This window comes from Phocoena sinus, chromosome 14, assembly GCF_008692025.1.
Source record: "Phocoena sinus isolate mPhoSin1 chromosome 14, mPhoSin1.pri, whole genome shotgun sequence".
Lineage (NCBI taxonomy): Eukaryota > Metazoa > Chordata > Mammalia > Artiodactyla > Phocoenidae > Phocoena > Phocoena sinus.
Genome location: NC_045776.1, coordinates 38310507 through 38335035, shown reverse-complemented (window position 1 = coordinate 38335035; position 24529 = coordinate 38310507). Strand labels below are relative to the sequence as shown.

The window sequence follows — 24529 nt, the reverse complement described above, 5'->3', positions numbered from 1 at the left end:
CCCTCAGAAGCTTGTTAGAAATGTAGAACCTTAGGCCCTACCTCAGATCTACTGAATCAGTGTCTGCTTTCTAATGAGATTCACAGGTGATACCTGTGTATACTATACTCCAAATCCCAGCTCACTGGCAGAGTAATTAACCTTGCATAAGTGTTTAGCCATTCTGTGCTGCACATTTATTTGTGCTGCAAATGTATTTGTAAAATGAGAGTAATAATAGTACTTTATGTTTTTTTCTTTTGATGAGGGTTAAATATAATTCCTTTAAAGCACTTAGAAGTGCCCCACCCCCAAGTAGAGGTTATACTGAGCCGTATTCAGATATTCTAATGCAGGTACCTATTCCTGGTGATAAACATTTAATTGTTTAGTAGGCGATGGTGGTCTGACTCTTATAAAAGAACTCTAATGAGGAACTGAAGAAGGAAGAGATGACAAGCACAAAACTGATAAGGGCTGGAAGATGAACTATATGAGGGAAGCATAATGCCCCTGGATTATTTAGTTTGGAAAAGAGAAGATTAAGGGACCTCTTACACTCATTTTACATTTCCACTCAGAAATGGATGATCTTACACAGCAGCATAAATAGTTCAAGTACACAAATAGAGGTGTATGAAAAGAGAGAGGTGTTGTATATATTGATATTGATAGTTGATGAAGGGTTTTAATTTAATGACAAGAACAAGACTCTTCTTCTTGAAGGTAGGGAGCAGAATGAGATGACTTCTTTCTAAGGTGCTTTTACCCTGTTCCTCATGGCTGGAGATAGTAGACCCTGGCTTGGTATGTTTAGCCCTGCTTCACAAAGCATTATACACATAACTTCACTTATTGGCCTTTCACAGTCTAGAGGGCTTAGTGTGCAGACCATTTTCAGTGGTCTGTGTTGTCAGGAATTTACCCCTATTGAAATTTGAAATTTTCAACTGTTAATCGTTGTTACAGCAGTTTGCCTTATAAAGTAGCTTCTGATGAGGGGAGGGGTGTGATAACAGCCTTTTCTTCTACAGTTCTAGGCTAGCTCCTGTAACTCAAAAAAGATTTTATTAACCATTAGCCAGACTCATCAAGAAAAAAAGGGAGAAGACTCAAATCAATAGAATTAGAAATGAAAAAGGAGAAGTAACAACTGACACTGCAGAAATACAAAGGATCATGAAAAATTATTACAAGCAACCATATGCCAATAAAATGGACAACCTGGAAGAAACGGACAAATTCTTAGAAAAGCGCAACCTTCCGAGACTGAACCAGGAAGAAATAGAAAATATGAACAGACCAATCACAAGCACTGAACTTGAAACTCTGATTAAAAATCTTCCAACAAACAAAAGCCCAGGACCAGATGGCTTCACAGGTGAATTCTATCAAATATTTAGAGAAGGGCTAACACCTGTTCTTGTCAAACTCTTCCAAAATATAGCAGAGGGATGAACACTCCCAAACTCATTCTAGGAGGCCACTATCACCCTGATACCAAAACCAGACAAAGACATCACGAAAAAGGAAAACTACAGGCCAATATCACTGATGAACATAGATGCAAAAATCCTCAACAAAATACTAGCAAATAGAATCCAACAGCATATTAAAACGATCATACACCATGATCAAGTGGTGTGTATCCCAGGAATGTAAGGATTCTTCAATATACGCAAATCAGTCAGTGTGATACACCATATTAACAAATTGAAGAATAAAGACTATATGATCATCTCAATAGATGCAGAAAAAGCTTTTGACAAAATTCAACACCCATTTATGATAAAAACCCTCCAGAAAGTAGACATAGAGGGAACTTACCTTAACATAATAAAGGCCATATATGAGAAACCCACAGCAAACGTCATTCTCAATGGTGAAAAACTGAAACCATTTCCACTAAGATCAGGAACAAGACACAGTTGCCCCCTCTCACCACTATTATTCAACATAATCTTGGAAGTTTTAGCCACAGAAATCAGAGAAGAAAAAGAAATAAAAGGAATCCAAATCGAAAAAGAAGAAGTAAAGCTCTCACTGTTTGTAGATGACATGATACTATACATAGAGAATCCTAAAGACTCTACCAGAAAACTGCTAAAGCTAATCAATGAATTTGGTAAATTTGCAGGATACAAAATTAATGCACAGAAATTTCTTGCATTCCTATATACTAATGATGAAAAAATCTGAAGGAGAAATTAAGGAAACATTCCCATTTACCATTGCAACAAAAGGAATTAAATACTTAGGAATAAACCTACCAAAGGAGACAAAAGGCCTGTATGCAGAAAACTATAAGACACTGATGAAAGAAATTAAAGATGATACCAGCAGATGGAGAGATATACCATGTTCTTGGATTGGAAGAATCAACATTGTGAAAATGACTCTACTACCCAAAGCAATCTACAGATTCAATGCAGCCCCTATCAAACTACCACTGGCATTTGTCAGAGAACTTGAACAAAAAATTTCACCATTTGTATGGAAACATCAAAGACCCTGAATAGCCAAAGCAATCTTCACAAAGAAAAACAGAGATGGAGGAATCAGGCTCCCTGACTTCAGACTATACTACAAAGCTATAGTAATCCAGACAGTATGGTACTGGCACAAAAACAGAAATACAGATCAATGGAACAGGACAAAAGCCCAGAGATAAACCCACGCACATATGGTTACCTTATCTTTGATAAAGGAGGGAAGAATATACAATGGAGAAAAGACACCCTCTTCAATAAGTGGTGCTGGGAAAACGGCACAGCTACATGTAAAAGAATGAAATTAGAAAACCTCCTAACACCATACAATAAAATAAACTCAAAATGGATTAAAGAGCTAAATGGAAGGCCAGACACTATAAAACTCTTAGACAGAAACATAAGCAGAACACTCTATGACATAAATCACAGCAAGATCCTTTTTGACCCACGTCCTAGAGAAATGGAAATAAAAACAAAAATAAACAAATGGGACCTAATGAAACTTAAAAGCTTTTGCACAGCAAACAAAACCATAAAGAAGATGAAAAGACAACCCTCAGAATGGGAGAAAATATTTGCAAATGAAGCAATTGACAAAGGATTAATCTCCAAAATGTACACGCAGCTCATGCAGCTCAATATCCAAAAAACAAACAACCCAATCCAAAAGTGGGCAGAAGAGGTAAATAGACATTTCTCCAAAGAAGACATACAGATGGCCAACAAACAAATGAAAGGATGTTCAACATCACTAATCATTAGAGAAATGCAAATCAAAACTACAATGAGGTATCACCTCACACTGGTCAGAATGGCCGTCATCAAAAAAATCTAGAAACAATAAATGCTGGAGAGGGTGTGGAGAAAAGGGTACCCTCTTGCACTGTTGGTGGGAATGTAAATTGATACAGCCACTATGGAGGTCCCTTAAAAAACTAAAAATAGAACTACCATATGACCCAGCAATCCTACTACTGGGCATATATCCTGAGAAAAAACATAATTCACAAAGAGTCATGTATCATGATGTTCATTGCAGCTCTATTTACAATAGCCAGGACATGGAAGCAACCTAAGTGCCCATTGACAGATGAATGGATAAAGAAGATGTGGCACATGTATACAATGGAATATTAGCCATAAAAAGAAACGAAATTGAGTTATTTGTAATGAGGTGGATGGACCTAGAGTCTGTCATACAGAGTGAAGTAAGTCAGAAAGAGAAAAACAAGTACCGTATGCTAACACATATATATGGAATCTAAAAAAAAAGACAAAATGGTTCTGAAGAACCTAGGGACAGGACAAAAATAAAGACATAGACGTAGAACATGGACTTGAGGACACAGGGAGGGGGAAGGGTAAGCTGGGACCAAGTGAGAGAGTGGCATAGGCATACATACACTACCAAATGTAAAATAGCTAGTGGGAAGCAGCCGCATAGCACAGGGAGATCAGCTTGGTGCTTTGTCTCCACCTGGAGAAGTGCTATAGGGAGGGTGGGAGGGAGACGCAAGAGGAAGGAGGTATGGGGATATATGTATATGCATATCTGATTCACTTTGTTATGCATCAGAAACTAACACACCATTGTGAAGCAATTATATTCCAATAAAGATGTTAAAAAAAAAAAGGTTGTATTGATTTAAAGCAGCCTTCCAAATGGAGAAAATACTTCAGGTCTAGCTGAAACAGGGATCCTTACGCAAAAGATACATTTTTAGGCAGGTTAGAAGCAAGATAAAATGCATGACTTTCATTAGAAATGTTTTTGTAACCTTGTCTTTAACATCTACCATGAATGCTTGAAAAAATGTATATCCTTAGAGTGTTATGTGGAAAGGAAACTAGTATAAAGAATTCAAAATTCTAATCAACCTGGTACATTGATAGCCTACTTTTTAAGATATCTGCGTATGAACTTTTAAATAAGGGTCCTTGCCTTTAAAGTTGGAGAAATAAATATTGTGTCTCCATTGTATAGCTGGTTTCCTGGAAAACCTCAGGGTTCAATGATCTGAGCAAAATACACGATGTAAAGCATCTTAGTTCCAAGTCTATTTCTGCCCCATGTTGTTCTGTGACTCTGCAAGAAACAAGGTAAAGACCGTAAGGCTTAGAAAACTCTTATAAAGCTAGTTATATATTCTAATTAGGTATCTTTCCATGGCTTCTTGTTTTGCTGCTATTATTCAAACAGAATGAGTAGAGTCCAGAAGAAAATAGGTGAGGCATTTACCTCTTCTTCCCTTTGTAAGTGTCCAGAACATTGAGTTTTCCCCTGTTTGATTTGGAGATTTGTTTCCCTTCCTAACAGGTTACTGTTGTCCGGAAGTTCCCCATAAATTTCTCTTTTAATTAAATGGATAATTTCAGACTTGTATCAGTGGTTTGTACCCCAGTACAGATCACAACTTAATAAAAGTATAAATATTCATATGAAATTCTTGTCTAGCTCTGCTAGTCAATTCATCTTGGTATCAGTTTTTCTTTTACCAATAATCTGTTTTCAATTGCACATATTGTCATTGAGTGCCAAACTAGATATATAATTTGGACCTCACTGTTTATCTCAGAAAATATGTTCTTTTTTTGAAAAGGGAAAAAAGGAAATGATTGTGCAGTAAGAAATATAACATGATCAGAAACTTTATTTGCTTCAAGAGAGGAAAATCTGTGAGGTTAGAACAATTTAAAATTTTTAATGAATTGGTATTTTTAGGTGTCTTCTTGGCTAAAGACCACATAGCCTATCTTTGGTTTGCTTTGATTCCAAATCCAAACCTCACATGAAATTCAGTAGGCGCTCCTTTACTTTTATTCCTTTATTCATTTCTCATTTTAAAAGTGCCTGCTGTGATAGAGAGAGATCAAGATTAATATACTATGATTTCAGGAACTCACAGGCCACTTCAGGTGATAGTAATATAATCAAATAATTTTAGCTATATGCTATTTACTATAATGAAATGCTTAATTCTGCATGGAGGTCAAAGTTAGGAGGAAGAGCTGACATAAAGCTAAATTTGAAAGGATAAGTAGGAATTGTGTAGGACTGGGGGTAGGCAAAACATTTGAAGCAGAATATAGATTATGTGCTGTCTTTATATATTAAGTACTATGTAGGTGTTCAGAGTAAAAGGAGGACCTGCCCTAGTGAAGCTCTTTGAGCTCTAGATCCCCTGAGAGCCTCATGACTAATGGACTGCGTGAGAGTGGGAGGCACATGGTCAGCTGTCTTTACCTCGAGGGACCCTGAATAAAATAGCTCTTTCTGTCCAGGAACTTCTCTCTGATGGGAAAACAGGATCTAGCCAAACAGTGGGGGAAATGGTGAACAAACTTGTGTTCTGGCAAGGGTCACTGTAGCCTCCTCAATGTCATCTTTTAACTAGTGTGGCCTCTGCACCACTGGGCACAGTTGACTACATCTTTCTATTGATTCCTCCTCTCTGCCTGCCCTTTACATGTTGTTACATTGGCCCTCTTCTCTTCTCTCAGTTTGAACATTTTTTTCTCCAAGAGGCTTTCCCTGGCTCCTCCATCATCTGGGTCCCCTTAGGAAGTGCTTGCATAGAACTACATCAATGTTCTTGGTATTGCTTTCATCATTTGTTATCTTAAGTATGTGCTTGATTACCTGCCTTCCTTGCTGGAGGTAAGCTCCCTGCAGGAGACAGTGTTGGTCTTGTTCATCATTGTATGTCTAGCACCTGGCACAGTCTCTGGTGTTAATGTACTCAGTAAATATTATTCAGTGTTTATTGAGCTCCTATTATGTAAGCTAAGGAATTCAGCAGTAAACAAAACAGACAAATATTCCTGGCCTAACGGTGCTTATTTGTTGAATGAATGAAAGAATGAACAAAAAAACAAAACTGAATACTTTCCTAGACAATGTTAAACACTTTTGTGTCTTCAGCCACCACTTACAAAGTGATTAACTCCCAAATCTCTGTTTCTGATGAGACCTCTTCTTTGAATTCTAGGCCTAGGGATTCAAATGTCCCAATTGGCCATCTCAACTAAATGCTCCCCAAGCATCTCCAACTCAGTGTGTCTAAAGTTGCACCCCTTCCCCCATACCTTTGTTCTGCATTCCCTGTCTTGGTAAATGGAACTGTGCATCATACAACTGGTCATACATCTTGCTACCTAATTTATAACTTGACATTGTCTTAAATTTCCCTCTTCAACTCAGTCACCTCCTAATTCCTACCATTATTACTTCAATTCAGACCCCTCTCATCTCTAGCTTTAGACTGTTATAGCCGTTTTCTAATTGGTTGCTTTCATTCTCTCTTCAAGCTCTCCAGTCCACCCTTCACATTCTGACCAAAGGTATCTTTACAGCATACAAATTGGTTGTAAGACATCAATGGGTTATATAGAAATAAAATTCAAACAACTTAGTGTAACATTCAAGATCTGGCCGCTGTTTGTCTCTGCAGCCTCTTCACTCATTCTCCCTACTCACCACCAGTTGACCATCCATACTGTCCTATTTGCAGTTCCCTTAATGTGTAAATCTGTTTCATTTCTCCATGCCTTTGCTCCTGGTGACCTTTCAGCCAAGGGTACTCCTTTCCCTTCCTACCCAGTGCATCTGTAAACTCCTCTTCCAGAATTCATTTCTAGGGTCACATCTTCTCTGAAGCATTTTCTGACTTCCCCTAAGTGTTGTCAAAGTGACTACTTACCCCCATTTAAAAAAGTCCATTGTACCCTTTGTTTAAATGTCTCTCCCAGAACATGTTATCCTTATTTATTTAAATCTTTCTCTAAACCCTTTGATGTCTTTTTTATCTCAGCTTTATTTAGATGTATTCGGCATATAACATTATGTAAGTTTGTATATATGTAATATGTATATATTGTGAATATATACATATGTAATATGTACATATTGTGAAATGATTACCACAATAAGATTAGTTAACACACCTATTACATGTGTACGTGTTGAGAACATTTAAGATGTACTTTCTTAGCAACTTTCAAGTATACAATACAGTGTTGTTAACTGTAGTCACCATGTTGTACATTACATTCCGTAGAGCTTATTCATCCTAAAACTGTACGTTTGTATACTTTGACCACGCTCACCCATTTCCCCCACCCTCCTGAGCCATTGGCAACCACCAGTCTCCTCTCCGTTTCTGTGAGTTCAGTTTCTTTAGATTCTACATATAAGTGAGATTATGCAGTATTTTTCTTTCCCTGTCTGATTTATTTCCCTTAGCATAATGCCCTCAAGATTTTATCCATGTTGTTACAAATGGGAAGACTTTCTTCTTTTTTAAGACTGAATAATATTGCATCGTATATATGTATATGTGTGTGTGTGTGTTTGTGTATAACATTTTAATCCATTCATCTGTTGACAGACACTTAGGTTGTTTACATGTCTTGGCTGTTGTAAATAATGCTGCAATGAACATGAGGGTGTAGATATCTCTTCAAGATAGTGATTTCATTTCCTTCGGGTATATACCCAGAAGTGGAATTGCTGGATCATATTTTTAATTTTGGGGGGAACCTCTGTACTGTTTTTCATAGTGGCTTCCCCAATTTACATTCCCATCAGTGGTTTTCAAGGGTTCCCTTTTCTCCACATCCTCACCAGCACTTGTTATCTCTTGTTCCCTTGATGTAAAAAGTCTATTGAATGTATGCTTGTGCTCTGCCCTATGCTAAACTCTTTTCTTTTATTAACTCATTCATATTCATAGTTGCCCTGTGAAGTGAGGTAGGTATTATTATTCCCAGGTGAGGGTGTCAGAGAAGTTTCTTGTCAAAGTTATATCATTACTAAGTACCAGAATTAAGATTTGAGCCGAGAGTGTTGGATGACACCTAAATCTGCGCTTTTATTCATTCTATCTTAGTACCTTTGTTAAATAACTGGAAGAAACCTTAATGGGCCTTTTTTATATGGCCTTTTGCTGCCATGGATGTGCCTATTCTTCGCTCAAATGACAGGTTCCAGTTAGTGTATCATTAGACCATACTAAGGGTTAGTCACCTGACTTAATGACCATGGATAAATGGAGTTGTAGAGCTCTTATGAGTCTGACCTGATGTTTAGGTTTCTGCTTCTTTCATGATAACTTATGGTCGGAGTAGGAAGACAAGAAGTGACTGAATAATAGTAGAAAGAAGAAAACACAAAAAACACAAAAACAACAAAAAAGTATTTTTACAATTTTTTATTATGACAGTTTCCAAATATATAGAAAAGTTGACAGAATAGTGCAATCAACCACCATATACCTGCTACCTAGATTCCACAGTTGTTGACATTTTGCTCTATTTGCTTTGCCTCCTCATATATATGTATATATATATACAAATCTATGTATATATTTATGTTTAATTTATATTATAAATTTATATAAGTAAATTTATTTACTTACATATATAAAATTTATTTTGCTTATTTGTTTTACTACTTTAAAGAGGCAGGTGTCATATGTCACCCCTAAGTACTTCACATTCATAAGAATCTTTATAAGCCACATTATGATACCTAAGACAGTAAGCAGTAGTTCTGTAATATCAACTGGTATTGAGTCCCTATTCCAATTCCCCTAGTTGTCCCAAGAATGTCTTTTATAGCTGTTTCTCTTCCTGAGCCAGGATTCAGTCTGATTCATGGCTTACATTTGGTTGTATCTTTGCTCTCTTAATCTAAAATAGGCCTACCCACTTTTTTCCCCCATGACTTTACTTTTTGAAGAGTTCAGGTCAAGTGCTTTGCAAAATCTCCCACATTATGGATTTGTCTGACTGTTTCCTTGTGGTATAATATAATTTGTTCCTTTATTTCTTTTAATTCCTGTGCAGTGGGAGTTAGATTTACAGACTTGGTTTGATTCAGGTAAAACATTCTTGGCAAGAATATTTCTTAGGTGATGTTGCCTGCTTCAGACATTAAGAGGTACATAATGTCTGGTTTTTTCACTATTAGTAATCCTACATTAATTTACTTTGTTTAGATGATGACTACCAGATTTTACCATTTAAAGGTACATTTTCTGTCATGAAGAACCTAGGGGTAAGACAGGAATAAAGACGCAGACCTACTGGAGAATGGACTTGAGGATATGGGGAGGGGGAAGGGTGAGCTGTGACAGGGCGAGAGAGAGGCATGGACATATACACACTAACAAACGTAAGGTAGATAGCTAGTGGGAAGCAGCCGCATGGCACAGGGGTATTGGCTCGGTGCTTTGTGACAGCCTGGAGGGGTGGGATAGGGAGGGTGGGAGGGAGGGAGATGCAAGAGGGAAGACATATGGGAACATATGTATAACTGATTCACTTTGTTATAAAGCAGAAACTAACACACCATTGTAAAGCAATTATACCCCAATAAAGATGTTAAAAAAAAAAAGGTACATTTTCTTCTTTGCTATAAATAACTAATCTTGGCACCTTATGAATATCTTATTTATTAACCTTTTACATACTGGTTTTAATATCAATTAATGATCCTCGCCTGAACTAGTTATTACATTGGGGATTGCAAAGTGGTGATTTTTAAAATTTGACCATTCCTTCTAAATAATTAGCATTTTTCTATAAAGAAGAACTTCAACTTTTTCCACTTTCACTCTTCCCTTCTTTTGAAGTATCACTATGAACTGGTAGATTTTTATTTATTTAATTTGCTATTAATTAGAGTCATTCCTTTTGATGCTCAGATTGTCCCAAATTAGGCTGAGTCCCCTTCAGGGTTGCTGCTATTCCTTTTGATAAGCCCTCATCTATTCGTCTTTAAACACTTTCTTACATTAAAATAACAAGAATTTCAAGCTCATTTTGTACTTTCTCTACCCCAGAATGGGAATCAGCCATTTTTCTGAGGAGTCGGTTCCCAAAATGGAGTTGTTTTAAAAAAATTGATTATTCTCCCTTTTCTCCTCTCATGGAGACCTTTCTTCATTTCATTCTGTATTAGATCAGAATTTACGTAGTAAACTACCAGATTCAGGTATCCTAAATACCTGAGGCAAGGGTGAGATGGGGTGATGGGAGTGGTCTCTGCTCCACCAGAGGAATTCTTCCGGTTTAAGACAATCACTTGGGCAGCATAACTACTAGTATATTCTGTCTTCTGGTCCTTCTACTTCCACCCCTGATTTTTCTCACACAGTTTTTATTCTTTCATCTCCCTATTCATTCTGCTTCAATCTTTAGTTTTATTTTTCTATATAATGCATTTTGGAGTTAAGGCTTTAAGCTTTGCAAAATGACCATTTCCAACATCCATTTCAGCTAATTAATTTGATATGTTTAGGTTTTGATGTGATGTTGCTCAATATTAATTTATATTTATTTCTGTTATCTTACGAAGCTTGCTTTCTTTGATGAGGCTGTGATGACTGCAGTTTCTCTCAGTTCTTGATGGTCGTTGGGCAGACCAGCAGTATGCTAGGTTCACATCATGGTTCGTGCACACCTTCCCTTAGGTTCAATTTCCTTCATCTGTTGCATTCTTTTCTGTCAGCTGGCCAGGCTTGAGTTAAATATGTCTTCTTTCTCACTGTACGCCCTCCCCCAAATCAGTTAAGAAGGCATTTTACTTACATTTTCCTAACATAAATCTCTCTCTCCAGATGGAGGGTTGAAGTCTCATTGTGCTAAGGAGGAAGGAAAATTACTGTTTTGCATGTACATATATTTTGGATTTTACAGGAAAGGGGAGGGCATTTCAAAATCTGGTGAATCAATACAGATATAAGAAATTGATAAAGATAGGACTGCTTGTTTTTATATTCTGCCACATAGCATGTGTTTAAATGAATTGGCTATAATTTGTCTTCAAATGCTGACACTTAACTCTTAGACTGTATAATTGTGCTGGCTTTTTCGAGACAAATTCATATTCTGTGTCCAGGCTAATATGTTCACCTATTACAGACATTATTGCCTATGGTAACAGCTAGAATAAAAAATTCTTTTTATATACATCATAGCTGGCAGAGGCTCTTGGGACTGCCACAAATCATTCCTGTCTTTTTGAACTTGCTGAGGAAAAGCATGGAGATGTAAAACCAACCTGGTCTGATATAGATTGGCTTTGAAAACATATTAGCTTATCTAGACCACTGTTCATTGTATTGTTGTGGTTGTTTTTAAGATGCTGAGTATTAAACACGCTCTTCTACTTAATGCATTTGTTTAGCTTAGTAACCTATCCTTTCATTATGAACCAGCTCCTCTTCTACAAGCCATCTCTGGTTTTTGTTAAAGGTTAACAATGAGAATAATGAAGCAATTGGTTATTTATTCAGTCAGGATTGGCAAAAGTTATTAGAATAGGAATCTGCCCAGAAGCAATGATATGGTTATGAAAATGTTAAGAAGAACACTGAAGCCAGTCACCATTTTTGACATTTAAGAAATACTATTCCCACCCTTAATCATGATGACCTGTTATAAAAGTATTTATACAGAATAATCTTATTGGACAGTAATTTTTATACAACAGCATATATAATTAGGTGTTAGGGAGATTCAGAAATGATCTGAGAGAAGAATGAGCCTTGGGAAGAAATTACCACAGTGAGAAATAAGGAACAGAGAACTCTCCCTTGGATAGAACTCCCTGTCTTCCAGACACCTGATCTGCGCAGTTTAGTATCTTCTTCCTGAGCACTTTGCAAGTTTGAGGAGCTGTGGGAGAGGGTACCCCAAGTTAGGTTGCTATGTTCTTCATACTAGACTGTAAAACATGTAGGGAGGTATATGGGCAGAAAATTTCCTGATGATGCTTTTATTAATGAAATATTGACTAAATTGACATTATGCAAAACCAAACAAATAGGACAAAAATCTAATCATAATCCTGTTATGTTTAATATAGTTAGAACCTCCTATGTAAATTAGGCAGTAATTACTTTGACCAGAACAGTATCATCACTTCCACCCTGAATTTTTTAGTAACAGCTTTATTGAGATATAATTCACATACAATAAAAATCACCCTTTGGAAGTATAGAATTCAATGGTTTTGAGTATATTCCTAAAGGTGTGCAAAGACAGCCTTCTACTTCCAGATCATGTTCATTGCCTCCCCCATAAAACGCATATCCATCAGCAAGTGCTCCCTATGTCCCTTCTCCATCTTTTGGCAACCACTAATATACTTTCTATCTATATGGATTTGCCTATTCTGGACATTTCTCTTTTTTTCCCCATTTAGCTTTTCTCACATAATGGGTACTTCAGAAAATTGGAGAAGAGAACAGAAAGTGAACATGGATAAATGTAACTCTTACTTGTGATCTGGTATACTTAGAACTAAGTATTCTTTTCCCTGGCTCATTGGAAGAGGTATTTTAAACAACAACATACATAGAATTTGTAGCCTTTTGTGCCTGGCTTCTTTAGCATATAATATATTCAAGTTTTACTCATATAGTAGAATGTAGGGATACTTTGTTTCTTTTTATGGCTGAATAATATTCCATTTTACAGGTATACCACATTTTGTTTATCCATTTGTCAATTGATAGACATTTGGATTGTTTTCACTTTTTCACTGTTATGGATAATGTTGCTCTGAATATGCATGTATAAGTTTTTAATGTGAACCTATATTTTCAATTCTCTTGGGGAATTGGAGTAGAATTGTGGGTCATGGTAACTCTGTGTCTAACTTTTTGAGGCACTGCTAAATTATTTTCCAAAGCAGCGGCATTTTACATTCCCATCAGCTATGTGGGAGGGTTCTAATTTCACCATATTCTTGCCAGTGCTTGTTATTGTCAGTCTTTTTGATTATAGCCATCCTAGTAAATGCAAAGTGGTATCTCACTGTGATTTTGATTTGCATTTCCTAGTAGCTAATGGCTAACAATGTAAAGCATCTTTTCTTGTGCTGCTTGGCCATTTGTATATTTCCTTTTGGGAAATGTCTATTCAAGTCCTTTGCCCAGTTTTAATTAGGTAATAGTTTTTATTGTTGAGTCATATAACATCTTTACATATATATGGATACCAGACCTTATCATTTGTATGATTTGCAAATATTTTCTCTCATTCTGGAGGTTGTCTTTTCAATTTCTTAATACTGTCCTTTGAAGCACAAAGTTTTAAAATTTGAAATCCAATTTATTTATTTGTTCTTCATTGCTGTGCTTTTAGGTGACCATTGCCTAATCCAAGGTCACAAAGATTTGCTTTTATAAAGTTTATAGTTTTAGCTATTAAATTTAGGTCAGTGATCCATTTTCAGGTAGTTTTATATATGGTGTGAGATGGGGGTCCACCTTCATTCTTGTGCATATGTTTGTCTTCATCAAATTTAAAGACTTGAGAAAGAAAAATTTTAATAGGATAAACATTGTTACTCCCTGTGAATTATTGTTTCATGATTTTGAGGGGGGTACATATGCTGTGTTCATCTGAAGACTATAGCTTACCTGCACTCTCACCAAGTATGGTTACATTTCTGTCTCTATTTTTTTTGTTGAAATCTGAAAAACAATACCGATATATGCAGTTTAAATCCATTTATTAGCTTTTTCCCTTAATTTGCAATCTCACCTCTTCAGCTACAGTATAAAGAATGTCAAGAACTTCTAAGCCTCTATCAGAAATATCTATCAGAACAGCAGGAGAAGCTCACTGTGTCTCTCTCAGAACTTGGTGCTGCTAAAATTCAGGAACAACAGGTAAGCATCTTTTTTCTTACCTTTTCTTGTCTTTAATGGATCAGCAAGATGTCAGAAGAGTTATCTGCCTTTTACTTTGTCTCACTGTATACAACATTGTCTTTAGACCTACAGTTACAGCATGTGATTGAGTTGGCTTCATTTACTTCCCTGTTTCCCTTTCCTCTTCTGTTCCTGGGGCCCAGAGGTCAGGAATGATTACTTGAAGCAGGCTCTGGGTCAGGAGGGAAGCTCCTGATTGTATGAAAGCACAGCAGGAGTGATAAAGAAAACCCACTGCTCTTGTTACTTAATGAAGATCAGGTGGGCTCTTTTTTTTTTTTTTTACTCATAAGCCTCTTCTAACTCATGTTTAGAGTTTTAGAGTAATGAAAGTGTCTTGGCAAATTGTAAAAGCTTTAACTGGAGAAAACTGGAACATTTAGCATGATTTTGTGTTTGTATATATGTATTAATCACATAAGTATATATGAGAGTGTTTGCATATTAACATTTATATACATATCATCAAATAGTATATATTATATAATAAAATGAAAGTTCAGAACCCTGCCAGTTGTGACGTGAAACAAGTTCTGAAGACTTACTTCTTGCCCTCTAGCAAGTGACATTGGTTGTCTTTTTCATATCCAAATGAATTTAAATGGATGAGGATAGCTTTTGTATTAAAACGTTGTAGAAAAAACTATATAGAGTGTCAGAGTCATTCATATTATTATTAAAACATGGATAATGTACTAACTAAAGGGTTATCCTCTCCCTTTGAATAGTAGCAGGTCTTGAATGGTTTTCTGTAAATATTCTAAAGAACACTGTTCTGTTCAACCTAGAGACACCTGTCTCAGATGGGTTAAGAGTTTCGGCTAAGAAAATCCATTTTTAAACCTCAAGTTTGGACATATGGAAAAGTAAAAAGAAAAGAAAGAATAATAATTTTGCTGGAATGTGGCATAGCTTAGACTTTTAACGTACCCTCCCTTTTTTATTTTGAAGTCACAATATTTATAAGAAAGAACCACAGTATGAATGGTTTATTTGTATTCTAACTGGAAATATTTTCTTTTGTTCTGTTTTCTGAAAACCTATGCTATAAAATGAGGCAGAGGAAGGTGGAAGCTAATCTTTTTATTTGGATTTGTTTTGCCACTTTGAAAAAGGGCAGTTTTTAAGGTGGCACTTTCCTAATGCTCTCATGGTCGGGCTAGAGAAGATTATAACATGAAGATCAGATTTCTGACTTTCGTCTTTACACTTCCACTCCCTCTGTCTCTATGACAGATGTTTAAGGGCACAAAAACGTTGGCCAAGGGTAGTGGAGGAGAGGCTGAGGGACTTTTCAATTGCCAGTAGTTAAGGATATAGACTGAGTCAAGAAATAGTCATTAGGGAGTTTAAAGACATCTAGATAAAGAGGCCTAGCCCTTTTTCTATCTACTGCTGAAATGAGGGGAAAATAAAACTTTCTAAAGGGTAGTGTTTTATGTTTAAAAGAGTGATTCTTGGAGGTTTCCCTAGAGACCAATCATAGTTAACACTGCCTCTCTTAACCTCAACCCTGAGGAGCAAAACTTAAAAAATTACAAATACTAGGAAGAAACTGTTGGTCACAGGTATAGAGAAAGTATACTCTCAAAAGGAGATACTACGGGGGCTTCCCTGGTGGCACAGTGGTTAAGAGTCCGCCTGCCAATGCAGGGCACACGGGTTCGTGCCCTGGTCCAGGAAGATGCCACATGCCGCGGAGCGGCTGGGCCTGTGAGCCATGGCTGCTGAGCCTGCGCGTCCGGAGCCTGTGCTCTGCAACAGGAGAGGCCACATCAGTGAGAGGCCTGCCTACCACAAAAAAAAAAAAAAAAAAAAAAAGGAGATACTTCTGAATTTTCATTTTGACTTATTCATGAGAAAATTTTAAAACCATGTTTTCAGGAAGTGCCCCGTGGTCAGACTTTATATTTAAATGAAATTGAGAGCACTTGTAGACTCTGCTATTTGAACCTAGAGAGGGAAAATAAGTTTCTTTTTGAATACCAAGTGGAGATTGTCACCCGTTTCCTTTGTTATCTGATTTGTTCTTTGTGACAGGCTTCTCTTAGCTAAGCAAAGGTAAGCACCTTCTCAGTCACCCTCATGGGAATTGGGTGAATTTGGTGGACAAATCTACTTCCTGTCAGGAAGGGCATCATTGTGAACACTCTGAATGACGATGTGGTAAAGTTAGAGGTCCTCTTTATGTGCTCACAAATAGACTACTCATCTCTATCATAGCACTGTTCTAGTTCTTTTGTAATCATTGTTTATTCATCCATCTCTCTCACCAAGCTTTTTTAAAAACAGCATCCTGTTGGTTTCTTTATACTCAGAACCTAACATAGGTTGGCCTAATAAAGTTTTAATTTTTATTTAACAAAATTTCATATGGTAAATACTATGTGCTCCAGGTACTGTTCTAAGCTCTTAACACACATTAAATCGTTTAGTCCCTCAGTAGCCCAATGAAGTTATTATCCCCATTTTACAGAGGAGGAATCCCAGGCAGAACAAGAGACTTGCCTTGTCATCCAGGTAGCAAGTTAGAAAATCAAGATATGAACCTAAACAGTCTGACTCCATATTTTTTTGAAGAGAGAAAGACAAGAAAATTTTGAGATAGCTAAAAAATATTGAAAATTTGCTTTACAAGCCCTTGTTTCTATGACCAACCCTCTTTTGGATCTTAATCTGAAATCCAGTTTTTTGAATGCCAGAGCACAAATACACTAGAGATGGTGGGAAACTATTTGATTTTCCTGTGAGTAGCCAAAATGTCAGGTAAATATAAAATTTTATTTGTTCTCAAAATAAGGTTTTTTCATAGGCAGAACACTCTATGACATAAATCACAGCAAGATCCTTTTTGACCCACATCCTAGAGAAATGGAAATAAAAATGAGCAATGGGACCTAATGAAACTTCAAAGCTGTTGCACAGCAAAGGAAACCATAAACAAGACCAAAAGACAACCCTCAGAATGGGAGAAAATATTTGCAAATGAAGCAACTGACAAAGGATTAATCTCCAAAATTCACAAGCAGCTCATGCAGCTCAATATCCAAAAAACAAACAACCCAATCCAAAAATGGGCAGAGACCTAAACAGACATTTCTCCAAAGATATACAGATTGCCATCAAACACATGAAAGAATGCTCAATGTCACTAATCATTAGAGAAATGCAAATCAAAACTACAGTGAGATATCATCTCACACCGGTCTGAATGGCCATCATCAAAAAATCTACAAACAATAAATGCTGGAGAGGGTGTGGAGAAAAAGGAACCCTCTTGCACTGTTGGTGGGAATGTGAATTGGTACAGCCACTATGGAGAACAATCTGGAGGTTCCTTAAAAAACTAAAAATAGAACTACCATACGACCCAGCAATCCCACTACTGGGAAACCAGAATTCAAAAAGAGTCATGTACCAAAATGTTCATTGCAGCTCTATTTACAATAGCCAGGACATGGAAGCAACCTAAGTGCCCATTGACAGATGAATGGATAAAGAAGATGTGGCACATATATACAATGGAATATTACTCAGCCATGAAAAGAAACGAAATTGAGTTATTTGTAGTGAGGTGGATGGACCTAGAGTCTGTCATACAGAGTGAAGTAAGTCAGAAAGAGAAAAGGAAATACCGTATGCTGACACATATATATGGAATCTAAGGGAAAAAAAAAAGTCATGAAGAACCTAGGGGCAAGACGGGAATAAAGACAGACCTACTAGAGAATGGACTTGAGGATATGGGGAGGGGGGAGGGTAAGCTGTGACAAAGTGAGAGAGAGGCATGGACATATATACACTACCAAACGTAAAATAGATAGCTAGTGGGAAGCAGCCGCTTAGCATAGGGAGATCAGCTCGGTGCTTTGTGACCACCTAGAGGGGTGGGATAATGAGGGTGGGAGGGAGGGAGATACAAGAGGGAAGAGATATGGGAACATATGTATGTGTATAACTGATTCAATTTGTTATAAAGCAAAAATTAACACACCATTGTAAAGCAATTATACTCCAATAAAGATGTTTAATAAATAAATAAATAGATAAATAGATAAAAAGCAAAAAAAAATAAGGTTTTTTTAAACTCACCTTCAGATTTTGTGATAGAGATGCTGCAGTTCATTTTTCATGAGGCATTCATTTGACTTTAAGAGTCTTCTTTTGTTTCTTCTTTGTGTTGGTTGCCATGTGGCTCAACTTGCTCATTATAAGTTTTGTTTATAATTTTATTAAATTTGCAGTTCTTCAGAAGAATGTGCTAGCTTATGGTTTTCTTTTTACTTCTGCCATTTGGTTGAAAAGAAGTTGCTCCATTTACAGAGCGAATTTTTTCCTTGCTTTTCCCCCCATCCTCTTTCTTGCTTTGCCTTAAAGATGAATGCATTCTCCATTCATCTTGTAATTTGTTCAGCATTACAAGTTCTTCATTGTGGAATCTAGAAAGATTTTTCACTTGTTCTATTTAGACTGAGATACCTCACTGACGTGTGTCTGTTACTCCATTTCCTTATCTTAAGAAACAATACTTACCCACAGTATAACCTTGTTCTTGGACATGGGAGGATCTAGTAACCATAGTTTTAACCAGAGTACATTTTAGAATACAGCTCTTCTTGTCACAGTCGAGTGTTACTATTTTGTGTGTGTGTGAATCTGAACTTAAATAATGTCACCTTAAACTCTGATGCTTATAACTTCTATTTTAATCTTATTTGATAGGCTGTATCATTTCAGGAGAGGTATGGTATTTCCACAGTATTCTTTATATTAAGAGAAAGCCTAGGCAGCACTTTGAGTAGCTTTTCCTGCTGCAGTTTGAAAATGTCTCTATGCAAGATTGCCTTAATGTTTTTCTTAACTCTTCCATTTTTTTGCCAAGTAGATATAAAAAGGTAGATTTGGATTCATCTTGAGATTTCCCCCTTTTCTATAAAATGGATAAAATCATCATTACTTTTCAGCCATGGGCAATGGATATTAATGAATCCATGCTGTTCTGATCTAGTAAAAGGCCTTTTATAGAAACTTTTCCATTTTTCCTATGATTACTTGTTCTGTCTTTATTTAGGCCTAGGTCATGGACTGGACAGAATCTGAACTATAATAGGTAAATCATTGCTGAGTGCATTTTTAATTGTTTCTGGGTGGTTTCCATTACTATTGTCTCTATAGTTTGTTAAAAGAGATTTTGTAGTGCTTAGGGCCACAGTGTCTTGGGACTATTTCCTATTCTGTGATTATTTTCATGTATTCTTTTGGTTAAACATTTTTTAACTGCCTCATATAGGCATGTGCTAATAGAGCTCCTTACCATTTTAATTCTGTCTAACCTACTTATGCATTTTAATGTGTATTTACTGTGTAATATTTATTTTAATTCTATCTATACTAAGCTATCTTTGAGTCTGTTATAAGAAGCCCAGATTTGTTGGCAGTCCAGAAGTGTCACCACACTTCTAACTGACAAAGAAGCCAAATCAAAAATGTTATGCCCTTTGGATATCTGTTATATGTCTGACTCAAATGAACTACTAAACTCCTTGTGGAATAAAAGATTTGTACATAGAATAAAGATATGATTAACAGCTGACTTCTCATCAGAAACAGTGGAGGAAAGAGGCAGTGGGATGGCATATTCAAAGAGCTGAAGGAAAAAAAAAAAACTGGCAATCAAATAAAACTATCCTTCAAAAATGAAAGTGACATAAAGACATTCCTAAATAAATAAAGACTGAGAGAATTCATTGCTAGCTTATCTGCCTTACAATAAATACTAATAGAAGTCTGCTCAGATGAAAGAAAATGACATAAGCCAGCAACTCAAATTCACATAAAGAAATAGAGCACTGGTAAAAGTAATTACATATCTCTCTTTTCTTAAATAGAAAACTTAAAAGACACCTGAATAAAACAATAATTATAAAACTGTATGGTTGAGCTTATAAGATATAAAGACGTTGTATGTGTGTGTGTGTATGTGTACTTGCACAAAAGGAGGAGGACAGAAGGCAGAACTGTTGGAGAAAATTTTCTCTATATTACTAGAATAAGACTGTCTTTATTCATTGACAGCATGGTCCTATATGTAGAAAATCTTAAGAAATCCACAAACACGCACACACAAAAACATGATAGAACTAATAAATAAGTTCAGCAAGTTGCAGGATACAAGATCAGTATGCAAGTCAATGTTATTTCTATTTACTTCCAATGAACAATTCAAAAATGAATATATTTAATAAAAGCAGTACAATAAAAACACTGAAAATAACAAAACATTGCTGAGAGAAATAAAGATCTAAGATATTATTCCATGTTCATGGTTTGCAAGACTCAATGTTATTAAAATGGCAATTTTCCCCAAATTAGTCTATAGATTTGTTGCAATCTCCATCAGATTTCCAGCAAATTTTGATAATTTCATTTTTACAGAAATTGATAAGATGATCCTAAAGTTTATATGGAAATGCAGAGTAATACTAATAGCCAAAAAATTTGAGAAAGAACAGTAAAGTATAAGATCACTCTTTCTAATTTTAATGTTTACTCTAAAGGTATAGTATAGTAGATAGAATTTTAACCTTACTTGCATGACTTTTGACCCCTGCCGAAATGGTTTTACTCCCATAATATGTTATGTTATATAATAAAAAGGAGATAATATTTAGATGGGCCTAACCTAATTACATGATAAAAGCAGAGAGTTTTCCCCAGCTGGGAGCAAAAGAGACAGAGAGATATAAAGCATAAGAATGGTATTCAACATACCATTGCAGGCTTTGAAGATGGAAGGGGTTAGGAGCTGAGAGCTGTCTCTGACCAGTAGCAAGAAAAGAGTGATTTAAGTCTTGCCACCACAAGGAACTATATTCTGTCACCAGCCTGAGCTTGGAAGCAGGTTCTTCCTTAGATATTTCCAATTAGAACCTGGCCTAGCTGATAGCTTGAGTTCAGTCTTGTGAGAAACTAAGCAGAGAACCTAGCCAAGCCTGCCTGAACTTCTGACCTACAGAACTGTGAGGTAATAAATTTGTGTTATTGTAAATTGCTATGTTTGTGGTAATTTGTTATACAGAAATAGAAAACTAATACATACAGTTTCCAAGAATATAGTACTGCCATAATGATGGACATTTAGACCAGTGGAACAGAATTGTGAATTCAGAAATAAACTCTAGCAATTATGGTCAACTGATCTTCAACAAAGGTGCTAACGCAATTCAGTGCGAAAAAATTATCTTTTCAACAAGCATTGATAGGACAATTGGACACATGCAGAAAAGATAAATTTAGACCCTTTGCACCATGCACAAAAATTAACTTCAACATTATTCCAACATTGAAGACACCCTTTTTGAAGCCTAACTTCATATATTGATTTTTCTTGGTACCAGTTTTTGTTCTTCTTTAAGTACAGTGTTTTTTATGCATATTACAGTGACCACCTGAACTTGAACATGGATCACAGTATTTCATTTAGTCTTATGTAATTAATAGTAACCAGAAGTACTGCCTTTAATTAAGAAGAATACAGTATTACTTTATTATGTACCTGTTCCAAACATAGGTCTCAGGTCTCTTTACCCTCTCAGAGAGTGGTTCTCAAAGGTTGGTGGTCTCTGGACCAGTAGTATCAGCATCACCTGGAACTTGTGAGAAAGGAAAAAAAGAGGAGGGGGCGGTACGTGACACTTGAAAACTGGCCTAGCACTCACTGTGGGCCATGTTATTCCCCTACTGAACAGAAACAATCTCACAGAACACTAACCCGATGCAAGGTTACTCTGAGACCATGATAAAATAAGACAAAACAAGGCCACTTCATAATTATATCTAAATACAGACAAAACCAAGGTCACTGTGCAGCCCACAAGTTACCATACATCCCCTCTCTTGGCCAAAATGAGTGACTGCTACTTCTCTACCAATTATAGCTTATCCTCTTATGAGTCTCCCCTCCCTAAAGATAAAACTTATTGAGATATCCACTCATAGAATCATCCCTGTTTTCTGACAGCATCCAATCTAAAGCAAACTCTCACCTGCTTCCCTCAAATTACTCAATCAAAGCCCAAATCCTATATAGTAGGATCTTCCTAACACATCCATGTTTCCCCAAGGTGTGTGTTTCCCCTCGCTGCAGCAAATAATAAATCCAACTTATTTAACTACAAAAAAAAAAAAAGAATAGAGTATTACTTTTATGGTACATGAAATCCTTAATAAGAAAAAAAAGACCAGTGAATGATCTGGTATTCAAGTAACTACAGATTTCAAGAGATCCTAGAATAGTGCCTGAAGCTTTGCTTTTTGGAGCCATAATATTAAGACCATTTCCAAATGTCTGGGTATCCTGCTGATAAATTCAGTGTGCTTGTAGGATCGATTGCCAGATCACTTTAACAGCTATACCCTTAAGTCAATAAACAATCCTAGTCAATAAAATATATACTTTTAATACCAAGGAAATGCTACTCTTCACAGATGGGTGAACCTAATAAATCTGGTATTATATCAGTTATGTTGCAAAGATTCTCAGTTTAATAGGAATTAATATTAAAAGTGTTTGTAGGATTCATTTTCACATAGATTTATTTAAAATGTGGTCCAGTGGTATGAATCCTAATGATAATGAAGGTCTTGGGTGCAGGCAAGGTTCTGTTGTATGCGTATAGCATACTGTGCCGTATGAATTTTGACTCCTAAGATGATTGTGCATATTGAATTTCTATGTCACTGTGAACTGTGAGGATTGGGCTAAACAAACAGTTAGAAAGGCAGTTCTTCGTCTCCACCACCAATCAAATATATTCTTTTTTTTTTTAATTAATTAATTTATTATTATTATTTTGCGGTATGCGGGCCTCTCACTGTTGTGGCCTCTCCCGTTGCGGAGCACAGGCTCCGGACGCGCAGGCTCAGCGGCCATGGCTCACAGGCCCAGCCGCTCCACGGCATGTGGGATCTTCCCGGACCGGGGCATGAACCTGCGTCCCCTGCATCGGCAGGCGGACTTTCAACCACTGCCCCACCAGGGAAGCCCCAATCAAATATATTCTTAAGCCCAGTGCATAGAATTTTGGCTTGTCTGCTACTGTAATGTCCTTTACCCAGAAAGTAAACTTAAAATATGATAATTTAAACAATTTATTGTAAGAAAATAGTTAAGGCTCTCTCTCCAATAGAGAGAGAGAGAGAGAGAGAGAGAGAGAGACTGGCCAAAGAAGGTAATGCTTTATCAAAATGCAGAAGAATTAGCTGAAATGTAAATGAGGATAACTCTAATAAAGAACATGAGAATAACTCTAATAGGGAACATGAGAAGCATGAATACTGAGTCACACTTACTGGCTCTGACTCATTGTATATTATCTGGTCTGGAAAGAGTAAGCTATATTACTGTAGGAGATCACAACCCAAAGTGAAGGGTAAAGACAAAACTATGCAGACAGTAAAATGATCCGTAGTTGCCTGCAGTCAGGGAGAGGGAATGAGGGATGAATAGCTAGAACATTTGTCAAAATACATAGAACTGTATAACATAAGACACAAAGAGTGAACCCTAATTAAACTATGGATTTTATGAACTAATAATAACGCATCAATACTGGTTAATCAATTGTAACAAATGCACTACGCTAATGGAAGATGCTAAAAATCAGGGAAACCATGAGGGGGAGAGAGGGAGTATATGGGAACTATCTGCTCAATTTTTAAATCTAAAACTGCTCTTAAAAAGTGTATTAATTTTGGGGCTTCCCTGGTGGCGCAGTGGTTGAGAGTCCTCCTGCTGATGCAGGGGACACAGGTCCGTGCCCCAGTCCGGGAAGATCCCACATGTCGCGGAGCAGCTGGGCCCATGAGCCTGCACATCCGGAGCCTGTGCTCCGCAACGGGAGAGGCCACAACAGTGAGAGGCCCGCGTACCGGAAAAAAAAAAAAAAAAAAAGTCTATTAATTTAAAAAATACAATGAAAATAAAGTACAGGGTTTAAGTTACTATAAAGTTGTTTGCTACCAAAATTTGTTTTATATTCTAAACAAACTATATTCTTCCAGCTGTTGGTTGGAATGCCACAAGTTAATTAACTAGAAAGTGAGTAGAACTAACCATCTAATATCTGTATTTTAGGCAATTTAGTTTTACTTATTTAATGTCATTTTTTCAATGTTTATTTTCTTATTAGTCATCCATTTTATACACATCAGTGTATACATGTCAATCCCAATCTCCCAATTCAGCACACCCCCACCCCCACCCCCCGCCGCTTTCCCCCCTTGCTGTCCATACGTTTGTTCTCTACATCTGTGGCTCAATTTCTGCTCTTC

General features: G+C 36.6%; 1 protein-coding gene across 4 annotated transcripts in view; it reads left to right on the top strand.

The window, feature by feature from the left end:
• The window catches only part of KIAA1328 (KIAA1328 ortholog), a 375328-nt gene that overhangs the window by 122279 nt on the left and 228520 nt on the right, over positions 1–24529 (top strand). For all 4 annotated transcript variants that reach the window (XM_032602500.1, XM_032602499.1, XM_032602502.1 and 1 more), the window contains one exon: positions 14028–14155. In XM_032602500.1, the coding sequence (XP_032458391.1) occupies positions 14028–14155 (128 nt within the window). The remainder of the gene's footprint in view (positions 1–14027; positions 14156–24529) is intronic.